Source organism: Mchenga conophoros, linkage group LG20 (genome assembly GCF_057382185.1).
Source record: "Mchenga conophoros isolate Kocher_MC1m ecotype Shallow Benthic linkage group LG20, M_conophoros_male_GT1.1, whole genome shotgun sequence".
NCBI lineage: Eukaryota > Metazoa > Chordata > Actinopteri > Cichliformes > Cichlidae > Mchenga > Mchenga conophoros.
The window spans coordinates 14,518,187-14,544,396 of NC_140545.1; the positions used below are offsets into that span (position 1 = coordinate 14,518,187).

The window sequence follows — 26,210 nt, forward strand, 5'->3', positions numbered from 1 at the left end:
AGTTAATCAATCTTAAAACCAAGCAAATGGCACACTTCAAACATTTGGTATCCATTCATTGCCCTTGTTCTTGTTACACAGAGGTTATTCTGCATATAGAATCACCATATTGTGTTGCCTTTGTTACACTTTCTTGGTTTTCATGCTTTTACCCTCAGGTCCTCTCGCCTGAGAGAGGCTTTTTAAACACCTTAACAAAGAATTCAGTAGCAGAGCCCCGTATCACTGTCTGACCACGATTGCCTGTGGTGGGACTATATAGTGGTCTTGATTGTGTCTGGAACAGGAAGAATGCTGCCAGCCTTTCCTCAGTGTGTTTATTTCTCAGCCCACATCACCGCTGTGGTTCAGCTGACAGTAACTAGTTGTTTTTTTAAATTTCAGTGTAGGCCCCCTTGTGTACAATGATGTATATTTTAAAGGTCTATTGCATACTTTTATAGATGCATGCTAAAGTCCAGGAGGAGTTTAACTAACTTGCTTTGTCAGTGGGCTTGAATGTCACTGCGAAGCAATAGAAATAGAACGTGCATTACATAAAGGCAGCAAGACTGGTCACGAGGAAAGGCAAAGGAGCGTTTGTTGTATTCAACATTGTATTGCGTCAGAAGATACGTCAAAACAGGACTAGATAAGATGATGCTAAACTGTAATGAAATCTGAGTGGATTTTGGTCTGCTAATGTGATAAAAGCACCAACAAGAATAGACCATATGAGTCAAATAAAATAAAAAGTCCCAGCATTTAAAATGATACGTCACCCACAAGTACTGGCAAGATGAGCTTTTCCAGCCATGTGTTATTATATAACATACACCAGCCCCTGAGCCACCCACCCTATCCTCCTCCACCATCCAAGGTGCTGCGGTCGCAGTACACTTGTACAGCAGCAGGCCAGCAGCCGCTGCACACAGCAGGCACGAGGGTGATGCCAGGCGAGGCAGCTGTCCAAACACTGTCCGGTCCCTAGAACAGAGCCAGGGAAGCAGGATAATGGAAGAAGTGTGCAAACAGCTCCCTTTCTTTGTTGCCAAGGAGTAAAAGCACAAGCAGAGGCAACAAAACCCTTTTTGTCTCTGTATCACTTTAATTATCCAAGGCTATGGACACGTTATGGACACGTTATGGACACGTTAGCAGCACGATTGCTTTCTTAAATATAGCTGTTTACTCTGGGTGACGACAGCACTGGTGCGTGTTCGGTGTATGTGTGGGGGGGGAGGGACTCGTATTTGATGTCAGATAAGACCCATTATGCAGCAATCCTCACACTTGGCCCATGGATTCGTATTGCAAACCTCCACAGAGTCATATGCAGATTTGATCCCATGTTGAGAAACAAAGACTCCGTGGGTGGAAATGACAACACGACACACATTAATGTACCCACACTGGCACACACGCATGAAATCAAACACACATACATGTACACTTGGAAATGTAAGAAAGAAAAGATGGGATTTTCTTGTACTTTCACTTTAATTAGCTGTCTAGTTCGATACGTTTGCTTTTTCCCCTCTCTTTTCACAAATCTTCACACACACACACTAAGGATTAGAGTTGGTTATGGGCGGGAATCTCATGGATTATTACTGGAAGACAGTTACACAACCAGAACAGAAGTTTGAGAGGCAAAGGGAGTAAAAGCAGCACCTTCATTCATACACAAGTCTGCATGTTAAAACTTTAAGCTTCTGCTACTGTTATAACCAACTTACTCACCCAACTTTTATTTGATCTTTTATTTGTCTCTAATTAATTAATTTACACTGGACGCTGCAGTGAAATGACTATAATTCAAGAGTGTTGAACTCCAGGCCTCGAGGGTCGGTGTCCTGTAGGTTTTAGATGTGTCCTTGATCCAACACAGCTCCTCAACATGTCTTGAAGTTCTCCAGAGGCCTGGTAACGACCTAATCATTTGAATCAGGTGTGTTGACCCAGGGGGATGTCTAGAACCTGCAGGACCCCGGCCCTCGTGGCCTGGAGTTCGACACCCCTGCTATAGTTGGTGTAAGGATGACTGACTGAAAACATTGAACGTCTGCCAAGTCGAAACTCTTGGATGAAGGTTAAACAAGGACTCTTAAGTGTTTCTAACAGTAGCATGTCTAGTCCAGTATTAGGCATGTAATACAGTGTAAACCTTTGTTCTGTGTGTGTTTGTGAGCAGGCAGGCAAAGGAGAGCCCCACGTCTTCAAGGAGAAGACTTTCAAGAAGAAGCGGCAGTGCAGTGTGTGTCGGCAGAGCGTCGATAACGTGGGCTCCTTCTGCAGAGGTGAGAGTGCTCCTGTGTTGACTTTCTCCCACTAATTTTGTTGTTATTAAAAATAAAACCAAAGAAAGAAATTGGACACAACTGTAAGGTCACTAATCCTAACCTTTGTTTTCTTTTCCCCCTCCCACTTGACGTGTTTTTCTCAGTATGCAAAACAGCCACCCACAGGAAGTGCGAGGCAAAGGTAAGGATCGACCGCCAAAGGAAATAGTTTCAGGCTTGACTTAGATGGAGAAAAATAAATTCTGTATCGCTAAACACAAAAATTACAATACAGAGGAAATTTTTATGTTACTTAATGTTTCACAAAAAACTGCACACAACAAGGATAAATGCCAGTTTTCCATGATGTGTGTTATTCACATTTCATGGCATCCAATTGTAGAATTAGTGGCAGCTGGTTGTGTCAGAGAGCCCAGTTTTTAGGGCTTGATTGACAGCAAATACTTTGGCAACAGTCCTCATCCTAACCCTGATGTTTTGTGGAAAAACAAGATTCCTGTCCCCTGATTGCAAAGACGGGGTTAACACTGAGGTGAAGGCTACTTCAGCAGCTTTTCAAAGAAAAATCCCAAATATTTGTTCAGTTTTCTGAGGAGTTTTGGGGCTTTGGACTTATGGCTAAACAAACAACACATGAATTTTTTGTGAGAATAATTACTATTAGCATCCCTTCTTAACCCCAAGTCTACCCAACACTGTGTTTTGGAGAAAGATAAAAATGACTTTTAGTCTTTTTTAAATGTGAATAGTTTTTGACGTGTCATTTGAATGATTATTGTCTTTGTTTTTTTAGAAGAACAATTTCATAAGAACAAAAATTACATATTCTGAATGGCCAGAGCAAGGATTGGGGAGAGGTCTAACTTAGATGGATACAGATATTAATTGCTGTAAACTTGACTCCTATTAAGGTCACTAAATTAAATGCATTTGCATGTACTCATTAAGCCAGTTCCCAGGCACTGAAATGATAAATGACATTAAGGAAACTCTTTGGGGTTGTCCAAACACAATGCTGTCACATTCTGAGCTGAAGAGGATCATGGGAGTGATAATAACATGAAATAGACTTCTTTTTTTGTTGTTGTTTTTTTAACGACGTGCTAAATAAATATCACAAGTTTATAAAGCATAACAGTGAAAGGTAATGTTACTTTATGATTAACTTTTACCTCAAATAAAGGTATAGGTACATGACAGTATCTCTATAAAAGCAGACATCTCAGGAGCCGTTCTAAAAAGAAGCCTGTTCATTTGCATTCCTCAATGTAAGCTGCGAGCCTTCCTTCGAACACCACACTGCTGGCTCTGTGAAAGAGTCATTGATGGAAGTATGGCATAATGAATGGACAGAGTGATGCTGAGGGAGAGAATGTGAAAGGCGCAGAAGGCTGAGGCAGGGAACCTTGGCAGGCAGCAGCTGACTGAGATAAAGCTAAGGGGTGAAGGCATGTGGCAAAGACGAGCATCATTCCTCTAGCATCCCTCTGTCCTCTTGTCTTTTATCTGCGGAGAGCCTTGGGGATGAGTTCAGAGATGAAAGGATGGCTTTGAAACAGCACACGCAATAAAAAAGTAAAATCAGCTTTTTAAGGACAGCTTGTGGTGTTGGTCGCACAGAGTTATAGGTTGGTTATGACTCTAGAGTGGACATAGACCAGTAAGCCACAACATTAAAACCACCGACAGGTGAAACAAAGAACAATAAAAATGTCTTTACAATGGAATGCTCTGCTGGGAAACAACCTTTGTTACATACTATCCACCTAAAATATTGCTGCACCACATCACTGACTACAGTAGTCTCCTATACCAGTGGAACTACCCCTCCAAACTGTCAGAGGTGAAGGAACAGGCCTTATCTGTGTCTATGCTTTCACAGTCAGAGCTGAGAACCTACAGAATATAGGAAGATGGTTTTGATGTTGTGGCTGACTGAAAATAGTATTTGTTTTCTTCCATTGTAGGAACTGTCTGTCTGTATGCGTTGTTGTGAAAGAGAAACTTCAAGGATTAGATGAGTTTTCAGTAACGCAGCTGGTTTCTTATTTTAACTTAAAAGTAATGCAACATAGCATTATAGCAGCACAGCTAGCATGATTGTGTTTAGATGTAAAACCACAACTTGAAATATAACTTTACTTTTTAATGACTTTAGACAAACAAAATACAGTACAATGTGTTCACTGGTTAATTAAGAGATACAGTTAACTTCACCTTTAGACATAATCAGAGATTTAATCTGTTTTTAAGCTAGGCTAGGTGCTAGCTAGAGCGCTATGTGTTTGTATAGCCATAAAAGGCTGTGTCAGTGTTCTTGTTTATCTTGTCATGTGATTTTTTTAACCACAGTTCTAGCCCTGAACTTAAACCCTAACCCTTTGCTCTGGACACGAGCGACAATTATTTTGGGAAAAATGTAAATAAAGACTTGGGAGAATAAAATAATTACAATGTTTGTGTCAATTTGTACAAATCAGCAGTTTGGCTACTTATGCTCCTCATTTAGCAGTACATATTTTAAATGGTGAGAAATGTTCCAGTGTTTTCCAATTTATTAGGAAAAAAGTTGATTATTCCACAGATATTTTATATTTTTAAGATTTATTACAAAAAAACAAAGATCGGGATGTTCTTAAACAGCCTTACTATAACTGTTTGATGTGTGGTTGTTGACTGGGAGTTAAACTGTGATATCCATCGCTGCTGCCCAGGAAGGGAGAGGTCGGATAAGGGAGGGTGTGGAGGACTGGCTTCTCTGTACATATTAGCTGTTATCTAACCTTATGTATAACGCAGAGACTTGAGGAGGGATGAAGGATTGGCATTGGTCTTTCCTAATGTGAATTCAGATATTTGAAGTAAAGACAGTGACACAGCAAACTGAATAAAAATGAACAAGCTAATGCGTGTCACCTGGTTTGTGGTAAACAGGTGTAGTTACCTGTGTTAGAGCAGTTACTTTGCATGCCATTCACGTTGATTTTGTTAACAATTACATTGTCTTTGAATCGCCCAGCTCTCCTCTCCTCCCGTTTGTGTGTGTCTGTGTTTGTATGTGTGTGATATTCCTGCATACACACACGCCTAAGCACTTCTGGAGGTCTGTCATCTGTAAGGCATCCTGTTTACCACACCATTCAGTATGTTGTCAGAGTAGAATTCAGCTCTGTGACGGTGGGAAAAAAAGAAATCATAAACCTACATCTCATAAAGATTGACTGGTAGTGATTGTACTCTGCATGTTTTTAATTTCAGTTATTCTGCTCCCTGCTCTTTGCCCATGAGGTCAGCAGCCTCCAGCTGCCTCGTCTCTGTCTCTATTAAAAAGAACAGACTCTCACAGAGACGAGCAGAAGGCCATAAACAGTTTTACTTCACCATGTTCTCTCTCAGAGAATAGTCTCCCTTATCTTTGATCCCAAGTGGAAAATTTAGTCCGAAGGGAATTTGTAGGGGGTGGTGGGCAAGGAGATGGCGGGGAGAGAAGAGAGAGGGGGGCGAGAGAGGAACAGTGGGAATAGGAAGGATTAAAATTAGTGAAATGCAGCCCGTGACGATTTGATCGACCCGTCTGGTCTAATTAGGCAAGAAGAGGCATTTCCGCTGGTCAAACTACGGGCTGGTGGCTAACTACTTGGTTCCCAAACCGAGTCACGCCCACCAGTGATCAGTCAGGCAGGATCAATGGATGTGTGGCTGACTGCCAGATGTGCTGTATCAGACAAAACAGAGCTGACTGAAAAGAGCTCCTGTAGATTGCTGATGGTTTCTTACTGTAAGCAGTGCTTTGAATTGACATCTGAAACCAAAGGCAATCTAAAAGTTTTAACTTTGTTTAAACCCTTCGTATAAGGTCATAAGAGGTCAAATCTGATAACATTTTTTCCTAACTGGTGTTGCCAACCATCCATTCATCTATCCATCCATAAATACTTTTTCTTCAGCTTATCCAGTTAATGGTTATGGGGGTGCTGGAGCTTATCCCTGCTGTCATGGGAAAAGAGGCAGGGTACACTCTGGACATGTTGCCAGCCTAATATTCCAAATTAAATATAAATTAAATTGCACATTTCACAGTTTCATGCGTGTATTGTTGTACTGCTTCATCCACATGAAGCAAGATTTCTCAGCAGAACAAGATAAGCGTTATTCACTTTCCCTGTTTTAAGTATTATTCCACCACTGACTGTCTGCGACTGCAGTTCAGTGAGTAAAGGAAAACATTTCAGAATGGAATTTCATTGTTTTAGGGGTAAGTCGTCCTGCAGATGGTGTATGCTTATGCTGGTAAAGTGGGGCTGCATATCACAGTAATTACACTCTCTGGCCCCGCCCCCCACATATTGGGATTGCTTATTGTCTCTCGTCCTTGTCACAGCTCTCATCCACTGAACATGTCAAAATATATTTTACATGAGGCTAAGCTGTGTGCCGTTTGCATTGCCTGCTGTTCTCTTTACAAGAAGAGGCTGTACAATCAAGTACAGATAGAGTGGAAGTGGGGGAGGACGCAGGGATGGGGGAGAAGAGCAACATAACCCGCCTGATGTTTCTCTGAGCCTTTCATCAAGACAGTTGTGGTTGCTGTTGTGCTCTTTTTTTCTAATAAGGAAATTCAAAACATAGAAGTACTTTCAGGAAAAGAACCCTTTGAAGTGTCTCCTGCGCACTTCCTCTACTGTGACAAATTTCCTGAAGGATTCAAAAGACTGTGTTGCCACTTTCTTTCCTTTTTTAACTTTGCATTAACTAACGTGACACTCTCAAAAACATCAAGCAGTTGCAGGCTAACAGAAGCGATGAGTGGATGGAATTTTAGAGCAATGTCAGAAACAAAAAGTCGACCAGATTCCCTGTTTTCCCAACATGCAGCTGACCCCGACATCCCTGTTACTCTACAGACTTCCCGTCACTATAGGAATATGTCACTCGTTGCTATTAGAGCATGCCAGCTGCAGCATGCTTTTAAGCAGTCTCCTGTAACAGGGAGGCTTAAATAAGAAATATCCATCGCAGCAGTTTACTGTAAGAAACCTTTTAATTGTTTCAGTAGGTTGTTTTTGGGGGGCCTCAGTGACATCAGCAGCAAGTCATTCTTGTGGCGTCTAGCCCGGGCCTCTGGTTCCCCCCCTGCAGTTCCAGTATTTCACTAAATACTCGTGTAGTCAGCATGAGTCATTCAGGATAACAGGATCCAACTGCATCATTTTAACATTACTGGGACCATGACCGTCTCTTCTGACTCAACGAACTTTATCACAGACAGCTCTGGTAATTGCTGAGATAAGTTGGCATGTTTTCAGTTCGTGTGTGTGTGTGTGTGTGTGTGTGTGTGTGTGTGTGTGTCCAGTACAGACTAAGCGAGAGAAGGAGCGAGTGAGCATTGTTGATGAGAGTTAAAACCATAAGCATGACAGCTTACTTAGCCAAGTTGGGACTAAGCCAGTCCACTCTGTGTGTGTGTATGCGTACATGTGTGTGCGTGTGTGTCTTAGCTAGGACATAAGCTGTTCTAATTGGCCGATGGGTTTGTTCTCAGAACTTTTGCATATTTCACTTCACTTCATTTGTATCTGGTATTTCATACATCATTCAAGGAGCCTTCTTATAGTGAGGGCAAGACCCAAGACTATTATAGAGAATAATTATTAACTGTACATAAGATAGACCATGACTGTGAATTCTCGACTTCACAGTTTACAGCCTTAACTTTGCCATTTTTCAACCATTTCAATCATTTTCAATTAATAGGAAGATGAAAAATATATATATTTTTTTAATTTCTACCACCATCATCAGCTCACATCTGTTTTGATTATAAAATCTGAAATCTGTTTAAATATGCCTGTCTAATACACAATGTTTCTAATTATTTAAAAATCCCAAAGTGTGTGTGTGTGTGTGTGTGTGTGTGTGCTTGTATTTTTTCACTTATAAAGAAATGGGTCCATGAATTAGCACAGGCAGGGCTGGGCTGGCACAAAAAATATCGGCAATTTCATGTTTGCGTAAAAAACATCTATAGTATGTGACAATTTAAAAACTACATTTTAGCTACTAGCAGTTGCTCATGGTTAAAGGAGCCATCCCAGTCCAGCCCTGAGCACAGATGAGGCTGAGCACACTGTTGGCGTCGACTGCCTGTATCTGCACACCTGTTAATTTGAAAGTTACAATAAAATTTTCACTGTTAGATGTCATTAGATTGCAGATTGAATCAGGTGAGTTCTGTTTTCTTACCCCTCCCAATCAAAGTGCATAATCCTAGCTACGGTGGCTGCTATAGGACAACTCACTTGGCTGACAAAAGGTTAGTTGTATAATGGCTGCATGCGTTTTTCATGTTTCTACTACTGTTTGTGCAAAAAGAAACATTTGTCCACATTATATTTTAACATGTCTGAATAATATCAACACTTAAAACTAAATTAGGAAAGAAAAATGGACTTTTGTACATTTGGTATAAAAGAGTAAATCGTTCTTAGAGACAAACCATCTTTATAGCAAGTTGAATACTTTCCGGCAGGGTCTGTCATATGTGTGCCTGTGTTTAATTGGGTTTTCCTGTCTTGCCTCTTTTGGCTGTTGTACCCAGTCAGTTCACCTCCCCAGACCTCAAAGAAATAACTGAAAAAAACCTAAAAAAAACAAAAGTCAAAGGAAGAGATGGAAGACTGTGACCACAGTGGCGTCTATTTTGTGAATTGTGGTGTAGTACAGGAGGAGATGGGTCCTAAAACGGTGGTTGACATTGCCCATCTGAAGAATGCAAATGCATTTTTGTGCATATGGTAAACAATGCGAAGACTGCAAATATAGAAAGAGGAGGAGACACTGTGCTTTTGGGAATTGTGCAAGTGCCTGCTTATCGACAAGATGAATGAGAGACGGCGCCCAGCCGCAGAGCATAGACGTGGAATGAAGATCTGTAATGATGCCCCACATCGGTTGGCTCACAAGAGGTTTTTCCATTGTTGATCTCTCCCAATCACATCATGACCCCGGCCTTCCTGTGTTGTTTATTTACCCATGTTTATTTTTATCCAGCTTCAAGCTCTCCGCGCTTGTTTGGGTTGGGTGGAAGTTAAAGATGGGTGGATGAGAATGCTGTGTGTGTGCACAGCGTGTGTGTGCACAGCGTGTGTGTGCACAGCGTGTGTGTGCACACGCGTGTGTGTGTGTGTGTGCGCTTTAACCTTGAGCATGTACCTAGCAACCCTCTGTACAAGCAGCATTCCTGTTTGTGTTTTCCATCTGCTTAACTTTAGTCTGTGTAGTCAGAACCTCAAAATCCATAACAGGGATTTGCATCCCACTTGGTCATAAAAGCTCCACCACAGGGACCCATGTGACCTATGAGATCTTCAGCCGCCCTCTCAGCTGCTTGGACCGAAAATGTAACCGTGATAGACAGAGACCTCTTTCTTTCCTTTTGGGGTCAAAATAAAGTGTGGGAACAAGAGACAAAGAGTGAGGAGGGGGGAAGGAAAACACAAATGCTTTGTTAGATGGCCTCGTATAAAGACGAGCACAATATTGCACTCCTAAATCTGCTGGATGTAAGTCTTTCACCTATAGGTGTTGTTTTTGCTTAGCTATGGTCTTGAAGCCCTCATGAGTTAGGTCGGGTTTCTGGTTTTCTCATGAAGACCATCTTGTGATGATTAAGAGGCATTGGACATGTGGGTTGCATTTAAAGGGCAGTTATACAGCTAAGCCAGGTAACTATCAAAAGTGCCATAGCATAAGTCAGGCAGGTTTGTGCTAAAGAGTGACCATCTGTGTTTCTGACTGCCAAAATGGTCTTAAAACAAAACCCAGTCTTATGTGTCAGTTTTACATTAGTTACAGATGAGGACAAAGTTATTACCCCCCAGCTCAGGTACAGATAGCAGAAGGAAAATACAAATAAAATACAAACAAATAAAAAATAAGTAAGATAATACACTATATACAACAGTAGCATACACAGTATGTGATTAAGGATATGGTTGTGGAAATATGCAAAACATAAACTATATAGCTTAACATAACTATTCTACCACTACTAAGCGCTCCTTTAACAGAGCAAGGGATTTTCAACATAGCATCTTTAAACATATAAGTTTCTTTAGAAAGCGTAAATTATTTCTATTTGCGCACAATAACAGAATAAGCCCTGAAAAACTGACCTTTTTGTTGAGCTATAGTAAAAACAACTGGTGTGCAATGATGTGCTTTAATTTGGTGAACTTTATATATCCGTATTTGTATATCAGTGAAGGATTGTGTAATTACCCCCTTAAGTGCATTAAAGGGAGCCTTTGTTTAAAAAAAATCTAAATAAATTATTATTACAAAATGTCAGATTGAGCAAATGAGCACAGACAGTTCAAGCTTGCTGCTGTATCCGTCCTGCTTCCTCGTTTCTGTAAGTGCTTCAATGTTTCATCAGCATTTGAGTGTAATACATCACTTTATAAGGCCCCCTGCATTCTTCTCAGGCTCGCTCACTGATGTAGGTGATGATGGTGATCACTAAAGCACACAAGGTCACAGCCAGCATTTTGTTGGACAGCTGAATCTTTGCTGCTTTCATCAGTGTCCTCTGATTGGCTCTCCTAAGGGAGCTGAAGGAATGAGGAGCCTGTTAGGCCTAAGGCTTAACATCAAAGGAAATGGTGCATGTGAACAGCGTTCATATGTAGCTGGACGTGGCTTGATTGGGGTCCGGATTGGTTGGTACAGTTTGCTTTGCTCATAGACGTAGTTTTTGTTGGTTTGTCATAAGGACAACAGACACATCTATTGTTGGGTGTCTGTTGCAAAAACCCTACAGACAAAGAATGTAATTGGTATGGCTCCCACACCTTAACATCTGCGATCATTTGAGGTCTCCACTGCTTCCCTTGAGTCATGGTTTAGTGTCACTGTGGGTTTATATGCTTGGGGAACTTTGTCCACAGTTTCCTCATCTGCACACTGATCTCACTTGCATTAATCCATTGATTTGATGTTTTCCCGTTCAACACTACCTGAGGGAACACCATGGTATTTTAAGATCTTCTTTGCTGCCATTAGGCTTGATGGCAAGGGTGTTGTTGTAGTGGTCATTAATGTAACTGAGCTGCCTCCCCATCTTATTTTGTAGTGGGACATACTCCAACTCCCCCTGCAGCTGGCAGCAACAGTGCTCCTCCTGTCAGATCTGCTGTGAGCTGGAAGGGCTACGTGTAGTCACAGAAGCACTCATGAGGATACCCCAAGGAAAGAAAGCCCAAATGTTCCCAGCTAGCCTTAGAAATCAATGCTTATCAATGCCTCAGACTGATAGCATCATTTGCTGGGAGAATACTAAAACCCCGGTGTTCTGGGTTTGGATTGGTTAGAGAAAAACAGTCACCAAGTACTCAGCTAAATGTCAATCAGATGAAAAATATTTAAAGTAAAACTTACGTTGCTTCATTTGATGTATCAGAATGAGCAGTGAGTGCTGCTGTATGGCCTTGTTGCTTGTGTGTGCTTCTTAAAGGCACTGCTGGTTATTTATATGCAAGGAAATATTACAAGCGGCAAAAAAGTACTTTAGCTCGTAGCTATTCACGCACAGACTGTGTCTGACGCTGTTTCTTACAGTAATGACATACCAAGGCTAATAGCTCACTCTGTAGTTACTCCTGTCACAGCCCACAGCTCTTAAGCAATGCATTGAGAGGAGAGACCTGTGCTTTATTCATTTACTATGTTTTTTCTGGTTTTGATGGATCAAAGGGCAAGTTGGGAGGTTTAGGAGCCAGGGCCACTACAGGCAAGAAGAAGATGGAGAGCTAGCAGAAGGAGATGGTGGAGAGGGTTATGGAGGTCAGAGGTTTCTGGACATTGTCAGCAGGACACATTTGAAAAGAGGCAGCAGAGGCAAAACGACAGGCAGCGTTTCACTGAGTGTGTGTACATGATGGAGTACAGAGAGCAAGTATATTAGTAAGACAGAGTAGGCATATTGATTTTTGTCATTTTAATAACATTTGTCACTCGTTATGACTTTCCTTTGCTTCAAACACACAAAGACAAGGACTGTAAAGATGTAAGAAAGTCAGAAGTTCAGAAGCAGGGTGCAGGGAATAAAAAGATTCCAATAAAAGTAGGGGGAGGCACAGAAGTTGGAGATGTGAGAGGAAGACAAACAGGAATGGTGTTGTCAGAAACAGATTAGAGAAGAAAAGGAAGGAAACACCAGGATTGTGAGAGGATATCCAAGGGAAGAAAGTCTGCGATTAGGAGAAAGTTGATCGAGTAGAACTGAGAAAAACAGAGGAAAGAGAAAGGAAGAAGTTAAAAAGCTGGAGAGGAAAACAGATATGGACCAAAAGAAAAGGGAAGCAGAAGAAAAACAAAACCGTAAAGAGGGAAGTGAATAAGCGTGGAAAATAAAGGGAGCAAGCTGAGAAAGGAAAAGAAGGAAGAGGAGATAAATGAGCAGATAAGAAGGTAACAAGGTAGGAGAAAAGCGATGCAAGAAGGATGAAAAGAGAAACGAAGTGATGGGTGGAGGTCTGTTAGCAGGAAGTTTGTGCGTAAGTGTTGGCCTGGGGAGATGGAATCTGGTGCGGTGTGGTGTGTTTGTTCTGGCTTAGCGGCCACCCTCAGCAGGCCCCTTCACTGGGCACTGTGGGAGAGAGGGATGCAGAGGGCTAAAAACTGAGAAAATGGTTTTGAAAAGTCGATAACCAGTGCGCAAGCGCCAAAACGAGGTACAGCCTGCTTTGAGAAACAAAAGCACTAAAGGGTGCGGGTTGAAAATCGAGCAACTGTAGTCATAACAAATGGAAATCTGAAACAGTGTGGATCACTTCCAGGACTGCAAACTGGAAGCATTGGATGATCCCATAAGGCTTTGATTTTCTTGTTGAACTACTAAATTTATTTTATTTTTATTCATTTTTTTGTTCCAGTAACAGCACCAATTTTATATCTTTCTTTAAACCTGTGGCATCACTCGTTGGACGTCACGTTCAAGCGATTAAAGTATAATTTGATATTTGAATGATGATCTAATGAGAAGAGATGGAACTACTGTACTGCATTTTATTACATAACGTGAATAGATGCACAACATTTGTACTGTATAATACTGGCTTGACCATATTAAAGATCCTTTCATGGTCTTTCATGTTATAGATCATAATTTTTGCAGAATTCCCCCAAATTTCCAGCGTCAGACCTAAACAGCTTACGGACACTTGCTATGGTAACAGTAATGCCATCTTGTTCCCTCCTACCGACTGTCAACTTCTGCAGTATGAGACTGAATTATGGACAGTGTCTGAAATGTACAAAAAACTGAGCAAATGTGTGGACAGTACAGTTTGGTCAGGCCTCATGCTTAAGATGACTCATCACATAAAGAATGTGAGTCACTTCAGGGCTCGCAAAAGTTTAAAATCCCTGGTAGCCCTTCGGGCAGGCACTCTTTAGTTTTTGGTAGCCCGAAATAAATTTGAGTAGCCCGAATAAAAAAAGATTATTTTTATTGTATAATATTGTAAAGGAAACAAAACATCAATCAAAAAATTGTTAAAACACAAATTACAACAACTGTGTAAACATTACAATCAACTCAAATATCTGGTTCTAATTAAACAGAATTTTCTGTGAACTTGTTAGAACTGTGTAGAACATGAATTAGTCTGTGTCAGATCCTGAATCTGAAATTTCCACTGAAGTCTCGGATGAGAAAATGCCACTCGACGTTGAGGGCATAGCATCTCCTTCATCAGCTTTCTCTTCCTGTGCATTGCCCTCCATTTCACTGCTCTTTGTTCTTGTCGGGGTTTTATGATCCAGGTGTCTTGAACCTTTTCCAGAAAACATCCAGAAACGAATCGACTTGTCAGGGCAAAAAGATTCAACTGTTTCCCCATTAATGGAGAGTTGCATGCAGTCATTCAGTGTTTCAGGGTGTAGAGAGGTACGATGTGTTGTCTTCACTCGGTTCATGCAAGAAAATCCTCTCTCACAGATGGCTGTCGATGGACTAAGTGTCAGCATTAATTTCAGCAGCAACAAGATATGAGAGAGATGTTCTGGATTCTCAGAGAGGAGATCTCTGTACAAGCAATCTACTTTGCGACCCCGGCGTTCTGCAAGCCACACTTTTAGATCCATCCATTCTTGTGGAATTTTCTCTTTCTCTTCTGCATCTAGCAAACAGGCAAAATGTGTGACAAGATAATCCACCTCTTCATCCCCATAATTTGCTAGTTCTTCTCTGGGGTAGGGAAGAGTGGAAGGGTCAAAAACCTTGAAACAAGAGAGAGGCTTTTCATGGAGATTTTTAAATCTGTTGTCCATGTACTTGACTGTGTTGTCAATAATCTTCTGGATCTCTGCACCAAAGGTGTCTTTGTCTGTTCCCTCACCTCTTCTAGCAGGTCGCTGACTTTTTGTTAGCTGAGTTCCACAGTAGCAAATGCTACCATCCTGGTTCGCTGTGAACTTTGTGTCCAAGGTTTTCTGATATTCTCCTGGTTTTGTTTTTAGGCTGAGTAAGCGTGATGTTGTGCTCTCAACTAACTGATTTGTTCGTGTGATGTTTAGGTTATCATGCTGAAAATCAGTAGAGCACTTGGATAAGATGGTACTGTAGTCCAACATGAAATGCAGGAAGCGAACAAATTTCTCAGTCTTCATCTCCTGCACCACCCCCCTTAGCCTTGGCTGCATCCTCGGCTTTGACATCACTTCCTTCTGCCATGTTCTCCATATGAACAACAGTGGGAGTGTAATTTTTTTCCACAGCCTTTAGACATCTCAGCCGGCTTGGAAGCCACCGTGTGCTCTTCAGCCCACTGAAATGTTCCAGCCTCTCATTTAGCAGTTCACTTATTTCTGTCAGCTCTCTTCGCTTCTTTGGGGAATAGTAGTACATCTTAAAGATGGTTTTCAGTGTATCTTCAAATTTCACCAGGTACTCACAGCCTTTCACGCTATCCAGCACGGCTAGCTCTAGTTTGTGTGCCACACAGTGGATTGTTATGATGTGGCGTATCCTCTGTTTCAGTCTCCCAGCTACTCCTGTTTTCTCACCCATCATCACTGCAGCACCATCAAAATTTGCACACACTACTTTCCATGTGTCCTCTCTGATACCCATGGTGTTCACTGCTTCATCAATAGCCTCTAAAATACCTGCAGCATTTGCACTCTTGACTGGCTGACATTTGATCATGTATGTGGCTATGTCACCATTATCCCTCACATACCTGACGTGAACCAACTCCTGTTCTATTATACCAGTGTCTGTACTGCCATCTGCAAGAATGGATAAGAACCTGCTTTCTTGAATTTCCTTTTCAATCTGGTCTCTTGAAGTTTGTGCTATTGCTCCAATAAACTCTCTGCAAGCATGGTCATTGAGGTAAGTGGAACCAAGATCTAGGCCATTTGCTTTCTGAAGTTTGCAAAGACTGCTAAATTTTGCCAGTGGTAGTTCACTCTTTGCCACATAGTACGCAGTTCTAAACAGCTTTTTCAGGACTTCTTGTTGTGCTTGGTTTATTTTTAGTATGGTTTTTGCAATTGGTGTTTGTTCTGGGACAGATGCTGCAGACTGAGCACCAATGCATTTCTTGTGATGCAGAGATTTCTCATGAGTTCTAATGGGGTCTTTCCTAAAATTACTGGTCCCAGTAACAAAGGCGCTTGTCGACTCAGCAATAGAGGGAAACTCACGACACACCCGGCAGAACATCATGTTATTTACCTTGTCATATTCCAGCCACAGAAATTCTTTTGTCCATGAATCCAAAAAACTGTGCTTTCTTTTTGCCTCGTAATCTGATTTATCATAACTTTTCCGCTTTGTGGTAGGCCTTTCTTTGCCTGTCCCTTCTTCATCCTGACCTGTCTTTTTTGGCTCAGCAGAACTAAAATACCTGCGTAAATCCATCTGTCTTTACACATGCCAGAGATTTTTTTTTTAAATTCTCTGCGCAGTCAACCTCTAGCACGTTTAAGCTTGCTGCGGGAGATTTCACGTGCCACGTTTGAAGAGTAAGCTAGTGAGTGATGTTGTGTCCTGTCTGACTATACCATATTGCACCACTAGAGGGTGGTGTCGTGAAATAAGAGGAAAGTGCAGTCGGGAAATTGTAGAGTTAGAATATAGTTAAGACGGCTATCTGATAACTCGATATGTCTCCCTGTTACCTCTACGATGTAAAGTTATGTGCTGCATTCATTAAAGAGCACTGTTCTTTGATGAGGACTCAGCTAATTACTCAGCTACATTTGAAAGAAAGCAAAGGCATTGTCATATATTTTTACTTCCTATGATAGCCCGACGGGCAGGGCTGAGATAGATTTTGGTAGCCCGACTGGAAATATCACTAGCCCTGGGACGTCGGGCTAGCGATTTTGCAAGCCCTGCACTTATTCAAAAAAATAAAGTAATTTGTAATAGGGCACGGTGGTGCAGTGATTGGCACTGTTGCCTCACAGGTCCTGGGTTTGAATCACCATTCAACCAGAATCTGTCTGTGTGGAGTTTGGATCTTCTCTCCATGTCTGTAGGGGTTCTCTCAGGTGCTCTGGCTTCCTCCCACAGTCCAAAGACATGCAGTTAGTGGGGTTAGGTTAACTGGTGATTCGAAATTGCCCATAGGTGTGAATGGTTGTGTTAGCCCTGTAATATACTGTCCAAGGTGTACCTGGCTGCTGAGATAGGCTCCAGCTCCCCCACGAGAAGCAAAAGAGGAGGAATGGATAGAATATATTAACAGATTATTTTTACTGTTTACATCCATTCATCTAAAAACAAATACTAACATCCATATCCATCAACAGGAAGAAATTTATGGAAGAGTTGTGTGAGAGGACAGATCTCAGATCTTCTTGTTCAGCCCTGTATCTAAAAAAAATGGCCGACGTATGAACTAGATTTTTAAGATTTTCAGATATGGCGCTTGTTTTTTTTTTTTCATAGTAGCCTAAATTTTGAGCCCTGAACGTTGACTCTGAGTTCAAACCCACACCCAAATGAAGGGATGTAGAAATTAATGCAGGCAGTGTCTATCTTAAACGCTTTAGAATATGTCCCGAAAAGAGAATTTGATAACATGTGAAAAGAATCATTTCTCTTCCATGTGAGAGCCAAAGATATATTTGACTGGGGCTGTAAGAAGACTGTTTTGTGTTATTTAAGAATAGCAGAATGGACCACACAGTAGAAAATGTGCTGCTTCACTTGCTCTAGTTGGGGGAGAAAAAAACGGGAAAAAAGACTCTTTTAAAATGAAACTGACCTTCACCAGCCAGAGGGAATTAAGAGAAATTAGATCCTGGCCCAGCCCAAACTCTGCCTTTTGATGCAGTGGGTTCAGACTCAGCTTTAAAAAAGTACACAGGAAAAGATCTGAGATTCAGTCCCCTGTGGACATGGAAAAGAAACATTAATTCTTAGAGTGAGTCATACAGGAACATTGTCCAGTTAGTCATTTGATAGCCGCTGTTAAACCTGAACCAGTTTCCTGCAACTTATCAAACAACGTTGTCCCTCAATTTAGCTCATTGTCTGCTCCTCTGCCTTCCTGCTGATGTCTGTGTCACACACAGGCAACACTAAGAGACTGCACTTTATTCTAAAGAAAGAACGCCTAACACAAACTCCACAGCACATAGTCACTGTGGTGACACGCCACCTGGGTTCAGGGCCTGTGTAACTTCCCCTTTGTGCACAATGAGATATACACAAGCCCTTGCCCTTTTCCTGTGTCCAAATAAACAGTCCAAAAAGGGCTCTTTCGGTGGAACATTGCCTTTTGCGTATGTGTGTGCGTGCACACGTGTTGTCGTACGTTACGTAAGCTTGACTGTGGCCCTCAGCCCCCTTCATTAGGGCTGCTGTTCAGCCCCTGCTTCCTTTGGTCACAGTTCATTGACCTGTAGGCCCATAACAGACATGGGAATCGGATGTGTCATTCCAAGTGTGTGTGCGTTTCTGTCTCAGTGCTCCTCCAGCTGTGTAGCCAGGATATCTGGCTTCGCGTTTGCACATGCTTCACATTTTGTAAACACACTCTCAAAAACGAGTTGTTCTTGTAATTACTCGGAACTCAAGGACATCTCGATCTTGTGCTGTGTTTATCATGTGCATTGGTTTTGTCTTTGCATCCTGCGTGATATCAGTGATCTTAAAATAGGACGGGCAGTTCTCCCAGTCGTGGTTAATACATTTAAACACCTGATTAAAATGTGGGACTTTTGGGCAGTTACATGTTCTTTCACAAGAATACCGAGTTGGTTTGTTGTTGATTAAGGATCCAAAGTCCTGTTGACATTATTTCTTCTCTAAGATTGCAAAACAGTTTTGCCTCATCACGATGGTCAGAGACACCTTCTCATCATAATGAAACCTTTCTGAGGCACAGCTGAGTTTCAGTTTTATTTCTCATAAGTAATTGACCACAACGTCGGCTGAGGAGCATGATGGCTCGGCAATAACAACCGTTGCTGTTCCAGCCTGCCTGGTGGTAATAAGGAGAAGAGATTATGTGCTGGATGATCCTTGATAATAAAGTGGACTCACACAGGGACCTTGGAGGGAGATGTTCTTATAATAGCAGGAAGGCTCTGTTGGTAGATTTATCCCTATACCAAAATGTGATGTAGTCTGTCAGCAGGCTCTCGCTCGTACTTCTTTAGCATGCTTTAGTTTTTCAGTCTAGCTTTTCTGTTTGTTTGTTTGTTTGTTTAGTTATAGCCATTAAATAATGTACTAAGCTGCTTGCTCACTAGTTAACATCCAGTCGTAAAAAATGTTACTAGTGAAAAGCAAGAATTTGATCACCTTAGCAGGTCATCTACTGATCGGAAGGTTGGTGGTTCGATTCCTGGCTTCACCTAGTCTGTATGCCAAATATCCTTGGGCAAGATACAAATTGCTCTCCGATGCATCCATCGGAGTGTGAATGCTAGTTAGAAAGCACAAAGAAAAAGTGCTTGTGTGAATGGGTGAATGCACAAGTTGTGTAAAGCGCTTTGAGTGCTCAGAAGAGTAGAAAAGTGCTATATAAGAACCAGTCCATCCAGTCCAACTCACCTCACAATTAACAAACTATAAATATATAAAATCAATGTCAAAAACATGTTTAGAGACATAAAAACAAAAATGAGTAAACTTATTAATAAATAGATCCTCATTCATACCTGTTGGAAATAAACTCTTTAAATGGAATATCCACAATAGCTCTCTCTTGTTCCTGATAAAACTGATATCTCTTTGACTGGGCTTAACAGCTTTAATACCTATAAAGAATAAAGATGAGCTACAGTGTTTTTCATTAAAATGTCTTGCAATCATTCCTTTAAATAGAACTTCTGTATTGTTTATTTCCTTTTATGGCTACGTTCACACTGCAGGCGAAAATGCATCAAATCCGATTTTTTTTGACCCTATGCGACCCATATCCGATCATGGTATGACAGTGTGAACGGCACAAATCCGATATTTTCAAATCCGATCTGGGTCACTTTCGTATGTGGTACTGAATCCGATACATATCCGATGTTTTAGAAAGCGACTGCTGTTTGAACGGTCATGTCGCATTAAATCCGTCTTTTACGTCACTGACACAAGACAGACGGCAATTATCAGCTCTGGAGAAGCGCCCGATAAGACATCGCGAATGCTTCCTGGGCGTCCAGCGTAGATGTCAGTGAAACTGTTGGGAAGATAATGTTGGAGAAACGTGAACATTTTATTTATACTGTATAATCTGCAGATTCTGACAGAAATCTGCAACTATCCTTTGAAGCACCGCTCCTCTAAAACAGCAATAAGGATAATTATTAGGTAATTTACATTATTATGTAAATAACAAAATAACTTAAAGCAAAAACTGGGAAACGTAAAGTCCGAAGTCTTTATATTAAGGGCCATCAGTCAAACAATATTGTTTGCTCTGGGTCTAAACCTCTTTTGCGCATGCGGGCCGCTTTGAGTGTTCACACTAGAGCGTGTTTGCTGTCGCATTTTATTTGCAGTGTGAACGAGCAGACAAAAAAATCTGATTTGATCAAAAAATCAGAATTGAGCATTAAGACCTGCAGTGTGAACGTAGCCTTTGAGAGGACACAATATATATATATTTTATTAATAAAGCTTTTTACATAAATAATCTTGCCACTTATAGGGTCTTTAGATGATTTTAAGTGTATTGGTAATTTATGCAAGACCCAAATTCAAAATTACCTTGTAGGCTATGTAGGTTATATCACAGTTGTTGTTGGGCAATCATGTGAAGCTCTAACAACCCGAACCCTAATGTTTTACCTTTTTTCATAAGTTGCCGTTTCGTGAGGATTCTTTAAACATCTTTAAATCTGTAATGAGTCAGTCCAGACCCTTTGGTTTAACCAGCCAGCAAGCATCATCCCCTTGAATGCTGATTGTTCAGCCTATTTATGCGTTAATGGGTGATTGGTTTATTTGATTTTTTTCTGGAGTCTACTGTTTTATTTTTAACACAAACTCTTCTTTCCACCAGCTCTTTATCTTTCTCCGTGTCCCTTGGAAGTAGGTGAAGTTGTGCCAAACCTTTGGATATATACCTGCTGCCCAGTCTGTGAGTCAGCAAAACGATCCCAAAACCATGTACAACCTTTTTCCTTTTGTTTTTTTTTCTTTTTCTAAAGGCCTTGTTGAGTGAGATCTTGGCAAGAAGACACCATATACCAATCAAACATAACATGGCCTAATGTTGTGTTTGTCCCCTTTATGCTGCCAAAACAGCCCTAAACCAATCTAGGCATGGACTCAACACCTCAGACTCATTGGTGTGCTCCTCAAGCTATTTCTGCTTTGTGGCAGACCAGATCATCACACAGGCAACCTTCTTCCTTTGCATTAGTTCGAATGCCCACATGCCCATTGATGGTCCTTTAGTGGTGGACAGGTTGTAGCATGGACTGGTCTACAGCTATGCAGCCACATACGCAACAAACTGTGATACACTGTATAATCTGATGCCTTTTTATCAGAACCAGCATTTTATTTGTTATTTCTTTCAGCAATTTGAGCTACAGTAGCTCAAATTGGACCACATGCACCAACCTTCACTCCCCATATGCATCAGTGAGCCTTGGCCACCCATCACCCTGTTATTGGTTTACCAATGTTCCTTCGTTGGACCACTTGTGATAGACACTAAACACTGCAGTCAGTGACCACTGCTCAGATCCTTACATTTGTCTGTTTTTCCTGCTTCTAAGACATCAACATTGAGGACAAAGTGCTTACTTGCTCCCTGTTATATCCCACCCACTAACAGGTGCCATGATGAAGAGATAATCAGTGTTAGTCATGTCGTCCATCAGCGGCCATAATGTTGTGTTTGATCAGTATATAACTGACTGTGAGAATGTTAAATAGGATTTTAATTGTGTGGATCTTGAGTGTGATGCACGTTACATCTTCTCGAGTACAATTTTAATACTTTTCACAAACCTTCATTATGTCTTTGTTTGTAATTTGCAAAAACCAAAATGGAAATGTAAGTGTAGAGCTTGATGAACATAGCCTTGCAGTCATGGGACTAATCATGTCGCAGCTTAATCTTCATATTAAATACAGATGCTGTGTATGAGTGGACTGTATCATCGTAAACCTTCCAGCTTCTACTTAACGGCTTCTCAGTTTTATTTGTGGATTTTCCTCCCTATCATCTTGTTTTAGGAAGCAATTGCTTCCCACGTCCGACCTCATCACTCTGTCCTCAAGCGAAAAGGATGTTTGGTTTTGTTGCTTTTTTATCCTCTTTGTGTGTGTGTGCGTGTGTGTGTGTGTGTGTGTGTGTGTGTGGGCATGTGTGTCATTCATGTATTCAGATGTGTCTGCATTTGTGTGTTCTAGGTGACCTTTGCATGCACCCCAGCTCCCTCCAATGATCTGGTAAGTCCCCTCCATTTCCTCATTTCTTTTCCTCAAAAGAAACTTTTCCCACCCTGTCTGTCCATAGTTAGGAGGCATGGCTCCCCAAAACCACTGTATGGTTTCCTCTTGCTGAATTCCTTTTGGGAAGCCGAGCCCTCAGCCCAGTTAGTGCTCATTCCTCGAGCTCTGTGGGATTTCAGTCCACAAGAGGAAAAAAAAAAAAGAGTTGATGTAGGAAGTAGTAATGTTTACCTATTAGGGAGTCTGTTTGTTTAATTAACTCTCCTTTCCTTCCTCTGTATTGCCTCCTCTTCTCTCCCCTTTCTCCCCACTCTCACCTCCTTTCAACCTCCTCCCTTTGCCCCTCTTCTTCTCGCTTTCGTTCACTTCACCTTCATCCTATCACCGCTCCTTCCTCACATCCAGCAGCGTAGAGGGACGGCTCCTTCTCGACACATCCAACACCTGGTGAGCATACTTTGACCTCCATGCTCTCTCCTCGTCCTCCTCATAACCCTCATGCTTTTTCGCTCTGTATCTTCCCCCTTTTTCCTACACGCCGCCAGTATCAAGCTGTCTGTCTGGGCAATGTCCAAACCTGTCAAGGAATAAAAAGTTTGTGGCTTCACTCATTTTGATTTATCACATACTAAACAAATCGAAGAGAGAGCGATGGCAGATACTTTACTAAAGGCCATGAAGTATGTAATTGAGCTCAAAGTGATTTATCCCTTAAAGAACTAGTGTGTTGGGCAGATTTAACGTGACATATTTTAGCTTTGTAAATGTGCAAACAAAGGATCAAAGTGCCTCAGAACAAGAAAGGGTTAATAATAATCTGCAGATTAGATTTTTTAAAATTCATCCCATAGACTGTAAATAAAACATGGTAAGTGCCTTAAACCTAAAGAGCGATCAAGGGGCTTTGGTCTCAAGAAGAAGTCTGGTTCTAGAGAAACCCGTGGCAACATATTATATGTAATGTATAAAACATTATGTTTATTATGTTATGTTTATTTTGTAACATTATTGGTCAACAATAGAACAAAAGGTTCACAGCAACAAAACCTCTCACTAACCAATGGCTGAAATCACTGTGGTTGTGACCGTCTTTCATGTACAGTCTATGTTCTGGAGCTGTTCGCTTTAAATGGCCTGTATTTATATAGCGCTTTACTAGTCCCTAAGGACCCCAAAGCACTTTACACATTCAGTCATCCACCCATTCACACACACATTGGTGATGGCAGCTACATTGTAGCCACAGCCACCCTGGGGCGCACTGACAGAGGCGAGGCTGCCAGACACTGGTGCCACCAGGCCCTCTGACCACCACCAGTAGGCAACGGGTGAAGTGTCTTGCCCAAGGACACAACGACCGAGACTGTCCAAGCCGGGGCTCGAACCGGCAACCTTCAGATTACAAGGCGAACTCCCAACTCTTGAGCCACGATCGCCCTGCCTTTAGGCTGAAATCTTGAAGGAGGATCGTGGTTCCACAACTTTAATGCCATACCTTTGCTCTCTGCCGTTTTATCTCAGTGTAAATTATATCTCCAGTGGAACATTAAAACAATGCACAGGTCAATGCGATGACATGATTTGACATCTTAATTTATTATAATTTACTTAACTTACTGTGTACAAGATTGACTAGAGAGTGTCCAGTTTACTGTGAGAGAAGAGATGAACAAGCTTTCAAAGGAGGCCTGAAAGGCAAACTTCAGGGACTTGAGGGTAGTCCATATCCAATGTGGACAGATAAGTAACTTGCTCATTTGTTATCATTATCAAAAAGGGCCCAAAGTACATCATTGTTAAAGTGGTAATGAGGTATAGATGAGCTTTGACTGTGTCTTATTGCATATTTGTTTTTTCTACAGGGATCCACCAAATCTTTAACCTACACCAAACAGAGAAACACCCTGCCAAGGTAACACCATTTCATTCATTTTCCACGTTGGGGAAGTTTCTACAGAAATCATTAAATACAAATGTAAATAATGTCTCTACACTGGCACAACGCTCTGCTTGCTCTGAAACTTGCACCATCTTATACCTGTTCCTTAGACAAATGTTTTTATTGCGTGACCTGCTTGTGAAGCACTACCCAGTTTCTCTCTTACGTGATGGTTTCTCTCCATTCATCCAGTTAGGAGCTTCTTCAGAGTGCGTCTCAGGGTCTGTGCTAAGCTACCACAAACAACCCACTGACCCCTGCTGTCTCTTTTCGGTTCCTCCAGGAGTTTCAGCGTGGACCGTGTGATGGAGCGAGTGATGGAACGAAACTACGACTTTGACCTCACCTACATCACCGAGAGGATCATCTCCGTCTTCTTCCCTCCGAAGCTGGAAGAGCAGAGATACCGGCTGAACCTGAAGGAGGTGGCTGCCATGCTCAAGTCCAAACACCAGGAAAAGTTTCTGGTGAGTGAAGAGAAATGCAATACACTCATCAGCTGAGTTATACCGTAAGTACAGAAGCCTTTGCAAGACATTGTTTACTCCTGGGAGCATTCAGCTAAATACATTTGAAGCATTTGAAGCATTGTTGCACAATACACTTTGGCATATAGCCACAGGAAGCGACAAAATAGAAACCCACAAATAAGCAGTCTGTTTGTTTTTTTTCTGTCACACCCATAATAAAATAATAGTGATGACAGCTTGTTACTGTGATGCAGTGTAGTGATGATATAAAAAAAACAAACCTTTCTGTTTTCAGCTCCTGAATCTTTCTGAAAGGCGCCACGATATCACCCGACTGAACCCAAAGGTAGGACTTCCTGTAATTCTTCATGTTAAGAATTCACTTCAGAAACGTTCATTTAATCTGCTTCTCCCGTCTCCACCCACCATCAGGTCCACGACTTTGGCTGGCCCGACCTCCACGCCCCACCGCTGGATAAGATCTGTGCCATATGCAAGGCCATGGAGAACTGGTTGAACTCTGACCCCCAGCACGTGGTGGTCTTACACTGCAAGGTCAGACTTTAGGGGCCCTCTGAGGTTTCTCAGACGGACATCACACCATTTCCCAGGCTTTAAAACAGGCACATGCAATGTTCGATGTGGAGCAGCAGCTGCTCTACTCTGAGTCCCTCCCGGATGGCCGAACTTCTCACCCTATCTCTAAGGGAGAGGCCAGCCACCCTTCGGAGGAAGCTCATTTCTGCCGCTTGTATCCGCGATCTCGTTCTTTCGGTCACTACCCACAGCTCGTGGCCATAGGTGAGGGTAGGGACGTAGATCGACCGGTAAATTGAGAGCTTCGCTTTTACACTCAGCTCCCTCTTCACCACGACGGACCGGTGCAGCGTCCGCATTACTGCAGCTGCAGCCCCAATCCGTCTGTCGATCCCCGGCTCCCTTCTCCCATCACTCGCGAACAAGACCCCGAGATACTTGAACTCCTCCACTTGGGGCAGGAACTCATCCCCGACCCGGAGTGGGCACTCCACCCTTTTCCGGCTGAGAACCATGGCCTCAGATTTGGAGGTGCTGATCCTCATTCCCGCTGCTTCACACTCGGCTGCGAACCGTTCCAGTGCGAGCTGGAGGGCCTCACCCGATGAAGCCAACAGAACCACATCATCCGCAAAAATCAGAGATGAGATTCTGAGGCCACCAAAGCGAAAGCCCTCCGCCACTTGGCCATCAGAACGTATGTATCATTACAGCATGTGGAGTAGAAGTCCAGCCCATTCATCAGACCAGCCCACCTTCTTCCATTGGAGCAATGGAAGTAGGTGGGCTGGTCTGATGAATCACATTTCTTTGACATCAGCGTGGATGCTCAGGTGTGTCACTTACCTGGTGATCACAAGGCACCAGGATGCATTATGGGAAGAAAGCAAGCTGGTGGAGGCAGTGTGATGCTTTGGGTTATGTTCCAGGAGAAACCTTGGGTCTTACCATCCATGTGCACCACATTTATAAATCAGCAGCATTTGTGAATTCTAAAATCTCAACCAGCAGCTAGTATTAGGATTCAGCAAATTAATTTAATGAATAAA

At 42.0% G+C, this 26,210-nt stretch overlaps 1 protein-coding gene across 6 annotated transcripts in view; it reads left to right on the top strand.

Annotated features, from left to right (window-relative positions):
- Positions 1 to 26,210, top strand: part of tns2a (tensin 2a) — a 63,535-nt gene that overhangs the window by 17,513 nt on the left and 19,812 nt on the right. For 4 of the 6 annotated variants that reach the window (XM_085261245.1, XM_085261246.1, XM_085261248.1 and 1 more), the window contains exons 2-9: positions 2,174 to 2,279; positions 2,426 to 2,463; positions 22,174 to 22,212; positions 22,621 to 22,662; positions 24,078 to 24,127; positions 24,438 to 24,621; positions 24,920 to 24,970; positions 25,057 to 25,179. In XM_085261245.1, the coding sequence (XP_085117371.1) occupies positions 2,174 to 2,279; positions 2,426 to 2,463; positions 22,174 to 22,212; positions 22,621 to 22,662; positions 24,078 to 24,127; positions 24,438 to 24,621; positions 24,920 to 24,970; positions 25,057 to 25,179 (633 nt within the window). Of the gene's footprint in view, positions 1 to 2,173; positions 2,280 to 2,425; positions 2,464 to 20,864; positions 20,888 to 22,173; positions 22,213 to 22,620; positions 22,663 to 24,077; positions 24,128 to 24,437; positions 24,622 to 24,919; positions 24,971 to 25,056; positions 25,180 to 26,210 lie in introns of those variants that run through there. The other 2 variants (XM_085261247.1, XM_085261250.1) reach the window with 2 other exon arrangements.